Source organism: Tenrec ecaudatus, chromosome 6 (genome assembly GCF_050624435.1).
Source record: "Tenrec ecaudatus isolate mTenEca1 chromosome 6, mTenEca1.hap1, whole genome shotgun sequence".
NCBI classification, from domain to species: Eukaryota; Metazoa; Chordata; class Mammalia; order Afrosoricida; family Tenrecidae; genus Tenrec; species Tenrec ecaudatus.
Window position 1 is genome coordinate 122447119 of NC_134535.1, and position 16472 is coordinate 122463590.

Consider the following 16472-nt stretch of genomic DNA (forward strand, 5'->3'; position numbering starts at 1 on the left):
TAAAGTCTATGTATCGTAAAATTAAATAATTGTTTCTTGAGTTTTAAAAATTGGATCAAGTAGTGTCTTTGTGTAATAAGACGTTATATCATTCTTTAAAATATTATGAACTGATGCAAAGCTAAATACAATTTCTCATTTAGTTATTTAGATTAGGTGCAGTTTTATTTTAAGGATGTATTAGTTTACAGAAAATACTAATATAAAGTTAGTAATAAACATCCAGAGGCTAGTAAATCTACAAAGCACGGTAAGTGTTCTGCCTACTGGATTACATTACAATACTCACCTACCAGGAAGCAAAGGAATAATAAGAAACTTTGACAGATATACAACTAGCACAGTCCAGGTCTTACAATTTCCAGGTTTAGAGATGAGGAGATACATGTGTTCCATTTTATATATTATTACTCTTATTTTAGATTATGAGATTATATTGCTAACCATTAAATATCTTTTTCAAGGTCATACATTGTTAGTTTCAGAGTCAAAATTGAATTCTTGATCATGGTAATTCTAGAGTCAATGAGAAAATCATTAAATTACATTACTGGATCATAACAATTACTTCAACAACTTACGTCACAGACTGTGACTCTCTGGAACTTTGAATTGACTTTGTTCTTCCGTAAATGGCATGCCCTTCCATACATCCATTTATGATCATGCATGTTAGCAAGCATATCAATGGCAATATTATTGCAAAAGAAATGAGATTTTTAAATAGTTTAAAATGGGGTTTCTAATGTTGTTGGGTTATGGATAAATTTATTGTATCATGTACTTTTTCTGAAGCATATTTCCTGAAATATATAATGTCGCAGTATCCTCCGCCTGTTAATTATTAAGGAATTGATGATATAATAAGACCTTGTCCTCTTTTAATAAATAAACAAGTAAATAAATCAAGAAAATTTGGTGCAATAAATTATTACGTGTTCTAATGTTTCAAGTCCCACTTCCTAAAGCATTCCATCTTTAGCCAGCATTATATTACAAAATTGGCCTAAATTGATTAATCATTTTCCCCCAATACAGCATTTTACTTTTAAACCAATGTATTAGAATCGTTCAAAATATTTAAGTGGAGTTGAAATAAGAAAGTACACTCTCATTTTTTAACATCTTTATTTTTTTAGCAATTAATTGATTTTATTATTCCAACCAATATCATTTGATCAAATGCAGAAAATCTTTTTAAAATCATTTATTCCACCAGGAAACATTTATGTACATCTCTTAATAAATTAGAACCAGAGCTTTACATTCTGAGCTGCCAAGTGAGCACTGATACTTACCCTCCCTCCCCACCTGCTTTGATCTTCTGATATATACAAGGTTTATTTCCTTCTTAGGCAGAGTGCAGAGTAGAGCACAGAGTTTGACACTGCTCAGCTACAGAGATGAATAATCAAACAATATTGTACGCAGAACTGAATCTGACCAAGAGCTCCAAAAGGCAGCAAAAGAAGCCTAAGGATGCCAATAGCTCCATGCTAATCGCTGAGCAGGAAATTACTTATGTGGAATTAAATCTTCAAAATACTTGTCAAGATCTTCCAAAGAATAAGAAGAATTTCCATTTCAAAGGTAAAATATTTAATCATCTCATAAATGCACTAGGGCATAGAGTGTTACTGTAAAAATGTTGGGAAAGAGTGAAAAGTAGACATGGAGCAAGGCTATTTAAATTAAGGGAACAGACTCAATGGTTTTTAATTTTCAAGATTGGATCTAATGTATAGATATCATATTCTACTATGAAATCTGAAGCGGAATTCTATTAAGGCATTTTGAAACTTTCCTAAAAATTCTTCAGCTATCATTTTACTAATAACACAATGGTTTATTCTTATATAAGAATTATAATGAAAAATGTGGGTTCAATGTCCACCTTTTATGTCTATGGTTCCCTGAGAAACTCAAATCTCTTGTTCAAAACTTTCTTACCATTAGGACCATTGATCCTTTCTCATGTTTCCATTTCTCTTTCTGTATATCGCTCATCGTCTCCAGAGAAGCTCACTGCTGGAGTCTTGGCAATCATCTGCATTGTCTTGGTGGCCGGTGTAATAGCCCTGACAACCAATACTCCTTGTAAGCTTCTGAAATATCATAACGGAATATTTCTTTGAAGATGCCTCCATATGTTTCTTTATATTAAGGAATGGGCCTCTCATTTAAAAGTATGCATTCGTATCATATATTTGCCAAGTCTTTAAAAGTTATCAAATAAAGAATATCACATTAACATGGAAAAACTATTGTAAATCTTCAAATGGTATAAGCCGCAGAAGGATTGCAGGGGGTACTTGTTTTTAATTCTAAGTGTTTGTGTTATATGCTTATGCTTGCACATATGTGTTTCTGTTTGTCACACTTCAAAACCTTTCATTGAAAGACTGAGTACATTTACTGAGAATTAAAAGTTAATTTTTAAAAGTAGTTAAATACTTTATGAGATGGTAGCATTTGGCTGTTAGGCTCTCCACATGTTTTTCCAAATAAGCTTATCGCTTCATCTATTTTTGTGGTAAAATAATTTTCACTTACATTATATTAATATCAAATTATAGAATAGGATATAGAATTATTATAATGAAAAATAATAATGTCTATGTGAATTACTTTCATCTTCTGAGCTTTGAGAACACCAGAGGAAAACAGTACTCAGAAAGGTAAGAAATCATTTTTAACATTTTGATAGATTAAGATTATAGGATGGATCACTTGTCTATTAGTTGGCTAAAAAATGCTGCCATATAACTTCAGTACTTTACTCATTTTCATACTAAAATAATTTTTAATGTGCTGAAGGATTAAACTTTGTCTATATTTGGGTCATGAATAAATAATAGGAAATTTAATAGCTACCCCAAAGATAACAAGATATTTTCATAAATAGAAACATATGAGATCATTCTTTTTAAAATTTAGAAGACATTCTTTTAAAATTACTATAGTCTTTTCATTTGATTAAGATTTTCTACTGCTTCCATAAAGACTACGGCCTAGAGAGTCTTATGAGGGAGTTACTCTGTGTCATGTGGGTTGTTATGAGTTGAAAGCCAGCTTCATAGCAACAACCGCCTGATATAAGACAGATAATTTTACTATTCCAACGAAGCAGAATTGCTCAGTAATTTTTCAGGCCATGTATAGATAGCATAGACTGATGATTTACTTTTTAATGCTACTTAAAAAAGGGGGCGGGAGGCTGACATTCTGTGTATTGGCTTTGTTTTCATATGTAGCTTTGTGAGATTACATGTCTAGGCTATGTATCCATATGCATATGAAAATATATCGATTGATATTGAATTCATATTGTTTTGTGATATAAATTCATAATCTTTTCCAGCACATCACTATGACAGTTGCATGGAGGATTGGTTTTCCTATTCCAACAATTACTACTACATTAGTACTGTAAAAAAAAACTGGGCTGAGAGCACTGTGGCCTGTGCATCTAAAAAATCTAATCTACTTATTATAGAAAATGATGAAGAAATGGTAAGATTTCAACTTTTTAAGTATTTTACTAAAAGATATACAAAAGAAATGCATGTACAAGATATTCACGTGCATAATAAGTATTTATTTTGTAATTTACATGCTATAATATTCCTTCCTTGCTATGTTTCCTATACACATTAAAAATCAGATTTGCCTACTTTGCCAATGTAGATCAATAGCGTATGAACTACTTAGTGTCTTACTTGGTTCAGCCGATGCTTTCTTTCTTGGCTGGATCCATGACTTTGTCCATGTTTGTGTTGTTGGGTAGGTTTTGACCCACACAACCCCATCGAACCCCATGCGAATTTGTTTGAAAATGTGCCAGCTTTTAAAAAAGTTTTTTTATTGTTATTTGAGTGAAAGTCTACAGAGAAATAATTTTTCTTTCAACGATTCATATACATTTTGTTTTGTAACAGTATTGCAGTGTCCTGATCTTAGTGATCTTTAGTGTGTTTCCATCCACTGTTGACGGCTCATCTCATTAAATGTCTCTCATTTTCACTGACCTCTGTTTCACCACAGAAAGCGTCTTTTCTTAGGACTGGTCTGTACTGGTCACATATCTGAAGTAATCAAATCAAAGCTCACCATCCTTGCTTCTAAGACTCTTCAAAGGTTGTCTAGAGTTGCCTTTTATTTATTGTGAAAGCTACCTAGTACTCGATTGTTTGAATCGACCATGCTTATTTATATTTAATGCATGTTGGTTTATTTCCAATTCTTCCATTTATGAAAAATAATAATTATATACATTTTTGAAAATAAACTTTATTTAATTTTACCTTATAAAAATAAGCTGAAGATAGCAAAACTGTTCAGATTGTGTAAAAGAGAGAATAGGCCAATGTAGGTCAAATCAGCTCTGCCCCTGTTTCTCCTTCCTCTTTCTAAACTACTGTCCTTACTTTCATTATTGTAGATGGGCTTTGCTTGTTTGGGGACTTTATATAAATTAAAATATTCAGTATGCACACTTTAATTGATTTTTAGCTGTACTACGAAAGTAGCTCATTCCCCAAAAGAAGACACACACATCCAAGACAAAAATGAGATATTTGCTCCTATAGAGATTTAGCTCCTTGAAAACCCTACATAAGGTTGCTGTGAGTCAAAGTTGGTTCAAATGCAGTCAGTGGTGACCTCTCAGAAGCAGGTTGTAGGAGTGACTTTCAAGGTGCCACTGAGTGGATTTGAACCACCAACCTTTTGGTGAGTTCTCACATGCTTAATCATATGGATCACCAGACATGCCATTGCTATGTGAATAAGCATTCTAAAATTCATCTATGTTGGTTGGAAATTTAGGACTTATGAAAATATGTACCCACTATTTATTGTGATCGATGATTATTGTCATGATTCTGGAGCCCTGGTGGCTTACTGGTTCTGCAATGGGCCGTGATTCTCAAGATCAGCAGTTCAAACCACCTGCTGCTCTGTGGGAGAAAGATGGTCTTTTACACCAGGAACCAGTTGCAGTCTCACATCCTCAAACAGGGCAGACACACATGGTCCTGTAGGGAAGCTGTGAGTCTGTAGGGACTCGAGGGCAGTGAGTTGGGTTTGGATGTTTCTCTAAGATCTTTCTGACAGTAATTTGTCCACATCTTACCAACATGCATGGGGAAAGAGTAGTAGGGCATAGCGTATGTGTTCATCGATGTTTTAAAATGATCCCCTAAACATACTAATTCATAAGATAAATAACCATTTATCTAAGTTTTGATCCTGCTCCTTGGTCCAGCCCTCCTCAAAACTTACAAACATAAGAACTTTAAAATTAGAAGTTATGATGAATATATAACAGTATCATTACTAGATTAATATAAAATGTCCTTATTCCTATTAGATTGAACACTTAAAATACACTTAACAAGTGTTTAATAATAACAATAAGTAAAATGTATGTTAACCATTTCAGTGCTATTACCCACTATCATATCCAGGTTTATGAAGTGGCCGTTCATGTCTCTTGACTATGTTACCTCTAGGATTGTCACTCTTTTTCCTTCAATAAATTTTTAATATATTTTAAATATGAAATCTTTCTTGTGTTTGTAAGCTTCAAACACACTTACTTTTCTCAATGTCTTCTGTTTTTTTAACACATTGGGTCCTTTAGTGAATAGAATAAATCCATGCCAGCACAGGTCACCTCATCATTTATACTGATGGTGCTTTTATGGGAGAGCCATTTCTCTGACAACATCTAGAGACTTTCTGTTGCTGTTGTTAGATGCTACCAATTAATGCCAAAATTAATTACTACTTTTAGTTATTAGTTCTTGTTTTAAAAACATTGGACCATGTACCATTTATCTTTTTATATGTATAATCTACTGGAATTTAATTACTGAGATGCTGATTGACATATGTGCTTTGTTACCTCATCTAACTGAACAAAATTTATACTAGAAGGAGGCTTGGTGCCACAATGGATAAAGTGCTGGGCTTTTAATTGCACAGTCAATAGTTCCCCATTCACTCTGTGGCACCTTTGTTATAGCACAAGGATATGAGGTGTCTATTAGTATATTTCTAGTTACTATTATTTTTCACTTATTAATTTTTTTATTTCTCCAGTCAAAAGCTGTCATTCTTTAAGATTTAGTTACATCATTTCCCACACCTCTTTATACACACATTTTAAAAAGTACATACTGTCACTTAATACTTATGTTATATTTAATCAATAGATTAATTGTTGGCAATTGACATCTTAATTATGTAATACCTTAACATGAGTTTGAGAGCCCTCATGGGGAAGCAGTTACACATTGGGCTGTGATCTGAAAAATCTTCAGTTCAAAATCACCACGTGCTACACAGAGGAAGACTGACTTTAGGTCTGTAGACAGTTACCGTCTCTGAAACTCACCGGGGCAGTTCTACCTTGTCCTGTACATCGCTGTGAGTTGTCATTGACTCTATGGCCATGAAGTTTTTTTGGTTTAACATGAGTTTATCTTCTTAATACTTTCATTTTTGAGTTTTTGAGTAGAAGCCAATTTTTTTGCATCCAATTATCTTTATATCTCTTTTCTGGAGATTCTCATATATGACTATAAAAATACAATGAAATCAATGAAAGTATTCATTTCTTCAACATTTAGCATGCTATTTTTTGTTTCTGCTTTGCGGATTTTTGTTTCATTCCTAGTCACTTGTAATTTTACTGAAGAACTGTAATCATAGTAAAGGCTGTAGTCTTTGGCATCAGTTAAGTACCTTTAGTCCTCTTTACATTTGGCAAGCAAGGCTATGTCATCTGGGTGCCACAAGTTTTAGAGTCTCTAATCCTGATGCTGAAATCTTTTCACTAATCCAGCTTCTATTTTTCAGAAAAAATTTTCATGAAGATTAAGTGTAAGGATACTCAAATTCTGCCACAACACTTTTCCAAATTTGAATCCCAGTAGTTTTTTTTTATTATTGTGGATTCAATTAAAATAAAATCCTTGAAAACTTCCATCTTTTCTACATTTAGCATGATGTTGTTTACTAATCCAGTAGTGAGGGTTTTTGTGTTCTTTATGTTGAGGTGTAAGGCATACTGAAGGCTGTAGTATTTGATCTTCACCAAGTGTTTTAAGTGTTATTTGCATATCACAGGTTATTTGCATATCAAAGATTGGTAATATACCATCTTCCAATTCCGATACTGCATTCTTCTTTATATAATCCAGCTTCTGGAATTATGTGCTTAGCATGGAAACCGGAAACCTATGGGAACAGGATACAACCCCGGCACTCTCCTTTATTGATTTTATACTGCTCCATACCCACTTGCTCTGTTTCAATGATGGTCTCTTGGTTTATGAATTGATCCACATTAGTACCCTTAAGTGGTGTGGAATTTCCATTTTTTACAATGTCATCAAAAATTTGTTATGATTAGTAAAGTTAAATGCCTGTGCATAATCAATAATATGAGTTATTTCTGCTCTCAGAAACAGAAAACAAACCTTTGAGGTATTTCTCAATATCTTCTTTTAGTCAATATCCATCTAACATCAGTTACATGATCCCTTGTTCCAACTTCCTTTTTTAAAATGACTTACATTTGTACAGTTTCCTGACCACATAATAGTGCATTCGTATTTTAATTTCATTCAGCAAAATATTATTTGAATGTAATATCAATGATATTGCTCAAAATTGATGGATTCTGTTGGCTCACTTTGTTTGTAATGGGCCCCAATGTTTATCTCTTTCAGTTAATTAGTCAGATAATGCTTCCAAATGTCTTGACATTGAGGAGCTGAGCATCGTTAGCAGTGCACTTGTTGAAACATTTGGGTTGTTCTTCAGCCAATTCCTGAAGTCTTGTTTTCTTACTGTCTTTAGAGCAGCTTGGATTGCTTTCTTCGGCACCGCTGGTTCTCTGCTGGATGCTCTCTTCTGAAATGGGTGAATGCTGAACCATTGCTCTAGGTACAGTGGTTCGTTGTGTTCTTTCCAGAGTCCTTTGATGCTCACTGCTTTACTTACTTTAATATTTCAGCTTGTTTTATAATTTTCTCTAGTGATTTCATCTTGAGAGTTGCAGTGTCGATCCTTTCAGTTGCCAGGTGTTGTTTCCCTTTCGTTTTATAATCCCTAATCGTTACATAGTTTATTTTAATATTTTGCTGTATCAAACCGTTGGAGTTCCATAATTGTTTTCACTTAGTCAGTCTTAATCTGAAAGTGCAGCTGAAATTTGTCTACCATGGATGATTCTGTTGATATTGGAAACGTCATTGGCATAGTTTAAAGCATCATAGCAATACCCAAACCACCACACCATCTCCCAACAAACTGAAAATGCAGTAGTGGATACAGCTGCTGCTCAGTAATGAAAAATAATTAATCTCTTGAAACACAAGAAGTCCTGGAGGAATCCACAAATAATTATGTTTAATGAAGAATTTTTTTGAAGGATAAGCATTTCATTTACTAAATAATTCTGGAAAATGCAACTAAACAATGATGATAGAAAGTGGTTGACTATAAATGAGAATTGGACAAAGATTGGAATAAGGTGAGTTTTGAAGTAATAGTTACTTTCATTATCCAAAAACATAGTTTAAAAGATGTCTAAGTATACCAAAACTGAGGAAATCATATGATATACTTAAGTGCAGTTTATTTTGTGTTAAGTGTACCTCAAAATTTGGCTCTCAGGAGAATTATTTTCAAAAATACAAACAGCATATAAATCCAATGATAATATCAGTACAGTTTTAAACTCACAAAGGTACCCAAGAGAGTATGATGTATGTCCTAGCTACTCAATTTAGAAATGGACAGTTTCCAAGTTGAAAAGAAGAAATGATTTAGATTATATTATAATAGAAAAAAATACAATTGCCACATTTATAGATGATTAAATTTTTTTTATAAAATCAATTGTCATGAAAACAGCAGTCAGTATGTCACATAATATATTGCATTGGACAAATTCACTCCAAAACCTCCTTTAAGTTTCAAAAAGGGAAGATATCATTTTGATGAAAAATGATATAGGGATATGGTCTTTTTTATCATTTTATATCCATACAAAAGTGAGATTTAATCAATTAGCATGGCCCCCTTTGTAATTAGCCCTTATGAGGTGTATCATAATTCTGGAATCTATGCTTGTGGCTATGAGCCCATATTGAAGGCTGTACAGGATCATGATGGGGTTACATTCTGCTTTTATTAGAAGCTGTGAAATAAGTCATTCCTTGCTTCCTTAATAGCATCTTTAAGACTCCTTTATTAGAGGGACCACTTTACTAAAGACTACTTCTTTCTGTTGCTTTTGCTTTTAATGGGCACTTTACCACAGAGTATGCAATTGAATAGTTCAACTGCATGATGAAGAGTGCTACTATCTTGACCAAAATTATTTTTATCACATTTAGAACATTTTCTTTGTCCCATACTCATTATTATTCACTTATTTTTTCAATTTTGCCAAAAACATACACAATGAAACATTCACCAATTCATCAACTTCTACATATGTAATAGAGTGCCATTGAATGCATTCTGTGTAGTGGAACCATTAGTATTATCCCGCTCTTGTTTCACCTCCACTCAAATGAACTCAATGGCCACTAAGTACATGTTTCTCCTTAGTCCTCAGTAACACTAGATCAAGTTTCTGTTTGTTTGTTAGTTTGTTTTTCAGTTTTCCTGATAGAGAATTCACACATCATGAACTTCCACAGCTAAACCACTTTTAAAAAATGTAGATGCATCATCAAACCAGCTCTAATGTGTCCTCCCTCCCACCAACATCTACTGATTGCTCCCCACTTGCTCTTCACCCTTTTCTCCCTTTTTCCAATAAACCATTGCATCAGTTATTGTCTCAAGATATCCACTCCTTCTGTGCTTCCTAAACTGAGAGATCTAACAGAAACAATATTATACAAAAACAAAATGACACAGAAAGAAGAGAAAATAATGTTAAGATAAAGATAAATATGAGGAAACCATAAAGTAAGAAATAATAAACCACCAACTAAATTTAAAAAGTCAGAGAAGAACTTCATTTCTTGGAACAATCAAGAAATATTTTAGGCTAGAGCAAATTTTGGGGTGCTTCAAGAAAGAGGTGCACTGGACAAGCATCATATTATACCTTCATTCGATTCACCACATTGAAGCTTACAATAATCCCTGTCTGGTAGCACATTAAGACACCACCCTTCATATTCTGTGGGCTACAGTTCACTAAAAGACAAAATCAAACCTCTATAAAAGCCATTTGTCACTGTGTAGCAGCCAGCTGGGAGCAGAGCCAAGACTATAAGACACCTTCCATCATCTATCCTGAAAGCTTGGGATTGTTAGGCAGAACAACAGCTGGGCTGGCTTCCTGGCGCACAGAGGCTGAGGTAAGGAGACCATGGGGCTGAGAGCCTGAGGACCATAAAGAGATTTGACTATTGGCTGGGGAGAGGACAATAATTGCATGCATAATTTTAGCCTATTATCAACTCCTCGACAAACCCCTTACTTGTATTTCTGTGGAATTCCACATGACCATTGCAAGAAATTATTGAACCCAGCAAAGAAGGAGAATGCCGTAGGTGGAATTGTTGGTGTTAAAACAGGGTAAAGAGATAAGAGCTGCTAGAAAATATGGCTTTGGTGATAAAAATGAACCTGGAGATCACATGAGAGAATTTTTCAAAGCAATGACTTCTTCATCACAAAGACCTTCTCAACAACACAGAAAGCAACTATACATGTGAACTTCTCTAGATAGAAAACACTGAAATCAAACTACGTACATTTATGGGACTGAATGATGGAGAAGCTAAATATCAACAGCTAAAGGAAGACCATGGGCCTACAGACCATCAATTTCTCCAATGCAAGTTAATGTTAGAGGTGAAGAAAATTAAAACAAAGTCACAAATTCAAATTATAATCTTGCGTATAGCCCACCTATACTTCAAGAACATCTAAAAACTGATGCAATCAGCAGCAATGAACACTAATGACAATAAGACCTGATGAGATCTGATATGACATCAAATACATCATACACAAAAAAGTAAAAGGGCATTTACAAGGTCGGAAAACAATAAAAGATTAAGATGGATATGAAAAGACACTTGGAAACTTGTTTGTAATTATAACGTCGCTAAAGCAAATGAAAGAAATGATGATGTCAAAGAGCTGAAAAGAAAATTTCAAAAGGCTTATGTGAGGGCCTAGATTTAGAAAACCAAAAAGGAAGAACACATTCATCCTGACTTAAAGAACTAAGGAAAAATGCAAGCTTTTGGTTGCCATAGCAACAGTTTCTATGGGCAATAAATTGTATGATGCAGGCAGCATCAAAGAAGAAGGAAATGATATACACAGTGACTGTACCAAAAATAACCAGCCAGCATTCAACCATTTCACCAGGTAGCACATGTCCAAATCAATGATCTTGTAAGAAGTGGTCCAAGCCACTCTGAAGGTCTTGGCAAAAAACAAAGCTCCAGGAATCTATGGAATGCCAATCAAAATGTTTCAGGAAGCACTGGAGGCACTCATGTATCTATGCCAAGAAATTTGGAAGATACATACTTCGCAACTGGGAAGAAATCCATGTTTGTACCCATTCCAAAAAATGTGACGCCCCTAAACATGCATTATAGAATAATCTCATTGCTATCACATGCAGATAAAGCTTTACTATAGCTTATCCCACAGTAGTTGCAGCAGTACACTCACGCGGAGCTGTTACAGGTTCAGGCGCGATGCTGAGGAGGACTTGGAACAGGTGATCTCGTTGCTGATGACAGAGCGGAGAATATAAGAAAGATGTTCATTGTGTTTTATTGTCTATGTCAAGGCACTTGACTCTGGATCATCTCAAACTATGGATGGACTTGTGTTCATGAGGAACCTGTATGTGGATCAGAAAGCAGTTGTGTTACCAAAACAAGAAGTACTATATGGTTTTAAACCAGGAATGGCTTGTGTCAAGGCTGAATTCTCTCCCCACAGTTATTCAGGCTGATGAATAGACGGAGAAGCTGGACTAAATGAAGAAGCGCACAGAACCAGGATTGGAGAAGGCTTAGTAACAACCTGAGAGATGCAGATGACAGCTTGTTTGCTGCAAGTGAGGAGGATGTGAAAGACTTGTTGATGAACATCAAGAATTGCAGCCTTCAATATTAATAACAACTTAATGTAAAGAACACTAACATCCTCACAACTTGACAATTAGGAAACATTATGGTAAGCAGAGAAAAGATTGACTCTGTCAAAGACTTCATCTTGCTTAGATTCAAACTCAGATTTGAAGAGATCAAAAGAGCATTACCTTGGGTAAGTCTCCTGCCCAAGACCTTTTTAAGGCGTTGAAAAATAAGGATGTTACTTTTAGGACTCAGGTTTGCCTGACTCAAGCCATGCGATTTTTCTTTTGAAGCAAAGATGAGGAGACTTCCTCTCATTTACCCAGGACAAGTTTTCACTTGGAAAGAATATCCTGTTAGCACGGTAAAAGGACAACAAAAAAGGAAGACCCTTGTTGACATGGATTGACATGGCAGCTGCATCAATGTGCTGAAACATAAGAACAATCGTGAGGATGGCACAGGCTGGACACTGTTTCATGTTTCGTACATAAGATTCCCAAGAGTCTTAAAGAGCCTAATAACAGCATCAGCACCTGATAATAACATTAGCTGCTCTGAAGGTCACGAAGTTTTTGCTTTAAATTGGGGGGAGGGGCAGAATTGTAAACAAGCATTCTGTTGTATGAATAATAGTCTGTGTATTCCTTGCCTAGATTCTACCTTCAGTAACATTCTTCAGCAGAACAGTATAATATTAAAAATGGAGCTTAACATTTGTGCTTTTTATTTATCAAATTTATTTAGATAGCTTCCTCTAGTTATTGTTTCTCTTGTTATTTGTTATTTTAGAAGCTCACTCAGGTCATTTCTATTTGTTTCTTAAATCCGGGTAACTTATGTAATATTAGGATTCTATATCATATTTTATAATGTTTTTTGGAATCTTTCTTTGTATAGTCAGTGGTTGATATGCAGATGAACTTATCAACTTCTATTATTTGTTGTACATTTTCATTAAACTGTGGAAACTTCACTTCCATATAGGTCCTTGCACAGTGCTTAAGCTCTCAGCTATTATATGAATCATTGGTAATTTTCAAGGGGAAATTTATGAAGTCTTTAGTTTCCTCATATTACATAAATGTCTTCAGTCTTGGAAATTCTAAAGAGCACTCTACCACATTTAGGGTCACTGCGCGTCGGAACAGCAAGACGACCTTCTCTACGTTTGAATATTACTGATTGCATTTTCAGTTGATATAATAATCTTTGTTTAATTTAATACATATATTTAGAAAAATGAGAAGAATATCCATTTTATATATTCATATTTCTTTTTCTTTTCTCTGATGCTTCATAATATTTCTTTGATTCTACTTCCAGGAATGTCTTAGTCAATCTTAATTAGTAGGTTTGTTTTTTACAAATATTTTTACTTTGCTACCTCTAAAAATGTGTTGATTTTAATCTGAAAAAAATCACTATATTTTCTTCTGTTCATGCCTGTGACTATCTGTCAGAATCAAACTTACAAAGATAATTCATTAAATTAAATGAAAATGTAGTGTAGTTCTCAGAAGAAGAAAAAATAATGGCCTCCATGTGGCAACCTTTCATTTCCTCTACAAGACTAACATCTGAGGAGGAAGCTAGAACCCCCCGAGTTTCTGTAGAGCAGAATGGCAGACTGTCCAGGGACTTAGGTGAGTTCTCACTATGCTCACTGTTTGCAGTCTTGGTAAGTTTGACATTGCAAGAACATTAAAGAATTAGCAGCACTCGAAGAATAAAACTAAGTAATAATTTAAAAATAATTACTATTCAACCAAAATTAACAAATTTAGAAAATTCTTGACTACATAAAGGGATTTTCAAGTTTATTGCATTTCAAATATTAGAATTTAGCTCTTTAATCTTGTTTGGAAAATTAAAGATGCATTTTTAGAAGAGCATTTTCAACATTTTAAAAGTAAGAAACGTGTTCATAATAGTTTTTAAAATGGAAATGTTTTGTTTCCCAACAGAACCTTATAAAGTCCATATCATCTCTTTCATGGATTGGTTTCAATCGAAACAGCACGAGTCAAAACTGGTTTTGGATAAATGGTTCAGTTTTCCAAAATTTGTAAGTTTTTCTTAATGATGCTACACAGAAGTATAAAAACTATAAAAAAGAAAAATTTAGTTAAGGAATATCATGAAATTGAATTCCAGACATGTGAAATACATAGCAAATTAAGGCCATTCTAGTCTGACATGCATAATACTAAAGCACTCAGTGTTTGTAAAAATAATTAATGATATTTTTAAGAAATGTAATTATCCTTGTGTGTAATAGTCTTCTATTATTATTGCATTTAAAATTCCTTTTGATAGATTGATAACAGGTGTATTCATTTTTATTCATTCCAGGAAAGTAACTTCAAAAGTGCCTAATCAAAATTGTGGTATGCTATACTCAAATGGCCTTCAGTCAGACAACTGTGGAAATTTAAAAACATACATTTGTAAGTCTAAGATTTTGTGTTAAAGCACTCGATGTTGGAGTTGTTCAAGTATCCAGGCAATGGAAATAATATGATGATTGCAAAACTAATTGCATTCTTTGTGGGACTGGAGAGTCGACATTTGGATCACTCTTGGACTATAGTTTCCTTCACTGGCTGATATTCACCAGTATATTTTTCTGTAATGAAATATTTGGTAATTTTGAGTATAGCACTTATAATATGCTAAGTGAGAATTTCTTTTGTTCTATATGTTTATCAGTATATTTTTGTAATAAACCAAAATATGTAAATTTCTGTAGTATTATAAGAAAGCTGAATGTCTGGTTTTATCAGTACTCAGATTTTCTATTGAAAACTTTACTTGAGTTTGAGACTCATGGGCTGCTAAAGTGGATATCTTTGAAAATGTATAAAGCCATGGAAATACTGTCAATAAATTTTCCGAATAAATTTGTCAATAATCCACAAAGTCAACAAACACTGGAAATAATATGTGAAGTGTTTACTAAAAAAATGCTGAAACTCATTAAGAAAGACAGTAATTGTGGCATTTTAACTCGCCCTACAAACAATGCCTTTTCCCACCCCCACGATAGCCATGAAAACCAACAACTATACCACTACTTGAGAGGCAGAATATTTAAAGCTCTTAAAAGTCCCATAATTAGAAAATTGCTAGTATTTTACTTTTCTTCCAGTCCCCTTGAAAACTACATATGGAAATAGAAAGGCCGTCTTTAGCCCTCAGAGTGACTTGTGGTATCGAAATGCTGACCCTTTGTTTAGCAGCCCCGGGCATAACCCATGACTCTGCTATAGAGCATCAGGCTTGTATTGTTGAGTGCCGTCAAGATGGGTCCAGATCACAGCAACACTTCCTACAACAGAAAGAAGCCCCACCTGGTCATGCACCGTCCTCAGGGTTGCCCCATGTTTGGCCACATTGGTACAGTTACTTAGTCAGTCCATCTTGTGTAGGGCCTTCCTCTTTTTGCTGCCTCTCGTGTTGTAAAGCATGACACCCCTTCACAATTGAAGCTTCCCAAAATACATGAGACAAAGCTCTTCACACTGACCTGTAAGGATCATTCTGGAAGTAGTTGTTCTAAGATTGTGATATTTGCTCTTTGGCAGTGCATGTTGTTTTCGGTATTCTTTCTCAGCAACATATTTCAAAAACATGAACTTCCTTCAGTCGTCCTTATTCAATGTCCAACTTTTACATACATGTGAGCACATTGAAAATGCCCTGGTTTTCTCCTCCAGACTATTCATCCAGTCTATCTTACCTAGATAGATCTGTAGAGATAATAATATGCACCAAAAATCAAGCCATAGCAAGATAGGCTATGAGTGAGAATGCAGCGATGACAACAAAAAAAGGAAAGTAATTAACCATAGAAGAATAAATTAATTAAAAAAAAACAATTTTAAAGAAAGAAAAATCTACAAATAGATCAATGTCTGATTTTTGATCTCTAGACATGTCCTTCAGTCAAGTCCAATGGGGTACCATGCTCTGGCCCCAGAGTCTGCCCTTTGTACTCCCACAGGGGTTCCCTACTCTGCTCCCATGGTTGCTCTGCCGCACGATTTTAGTGGACAGTCTGGGTCAGTCCCGGCCCTGAATCTCCAGTGTTGTTTCCCTTAGGGCCCTGGGCCATCAAGGGATGGCATGTCTCATAGTGGGATCAGCCATATTGTCCACTCTGTCCATTGACTATTTAGAGTGGTGATATCATTCTCCAGGCCTGATGGTCAGGATGTGCTCCACTCTCTCTCTCCCCCTTAATTTACTCTCATTTGCTCTGATTAGACATGCCCCTCTCATCTAGCTGCAGCTTCAGTGCTGTCCTTTCAAGTAAATTCTTCTGGG

General features: G+C 34.6%; 1 protein-coding gene across 1 annotated transcript; it reads left to right on the top strand.

Annotated features, from left to right (window-relative positions):
- Window positions 1–1397: 1397 nt before the first annotated feature.
- On the top strand, window positions 1398–14215 carry LOC142451620 (NKG2-A/NKG2-B type II integral membrane protein-like). Its single transcript, XM_075553345.1, has 4 exons — window positions 1398–1590; window positions 2017–2097; window positions 3362–3513; window positions 14111–14215. Exons 1-4 carry the CDS (start codon window positions 1404–1406, stop codon window positions 14213–14215), a joined length of 525 nt encoding a protein of 174 aa, XP_075409460.1. The 5' UTR covers window positions 1398–1403.
- Window positions 14216–16472: the final 2257 nt, after the last annotated feature.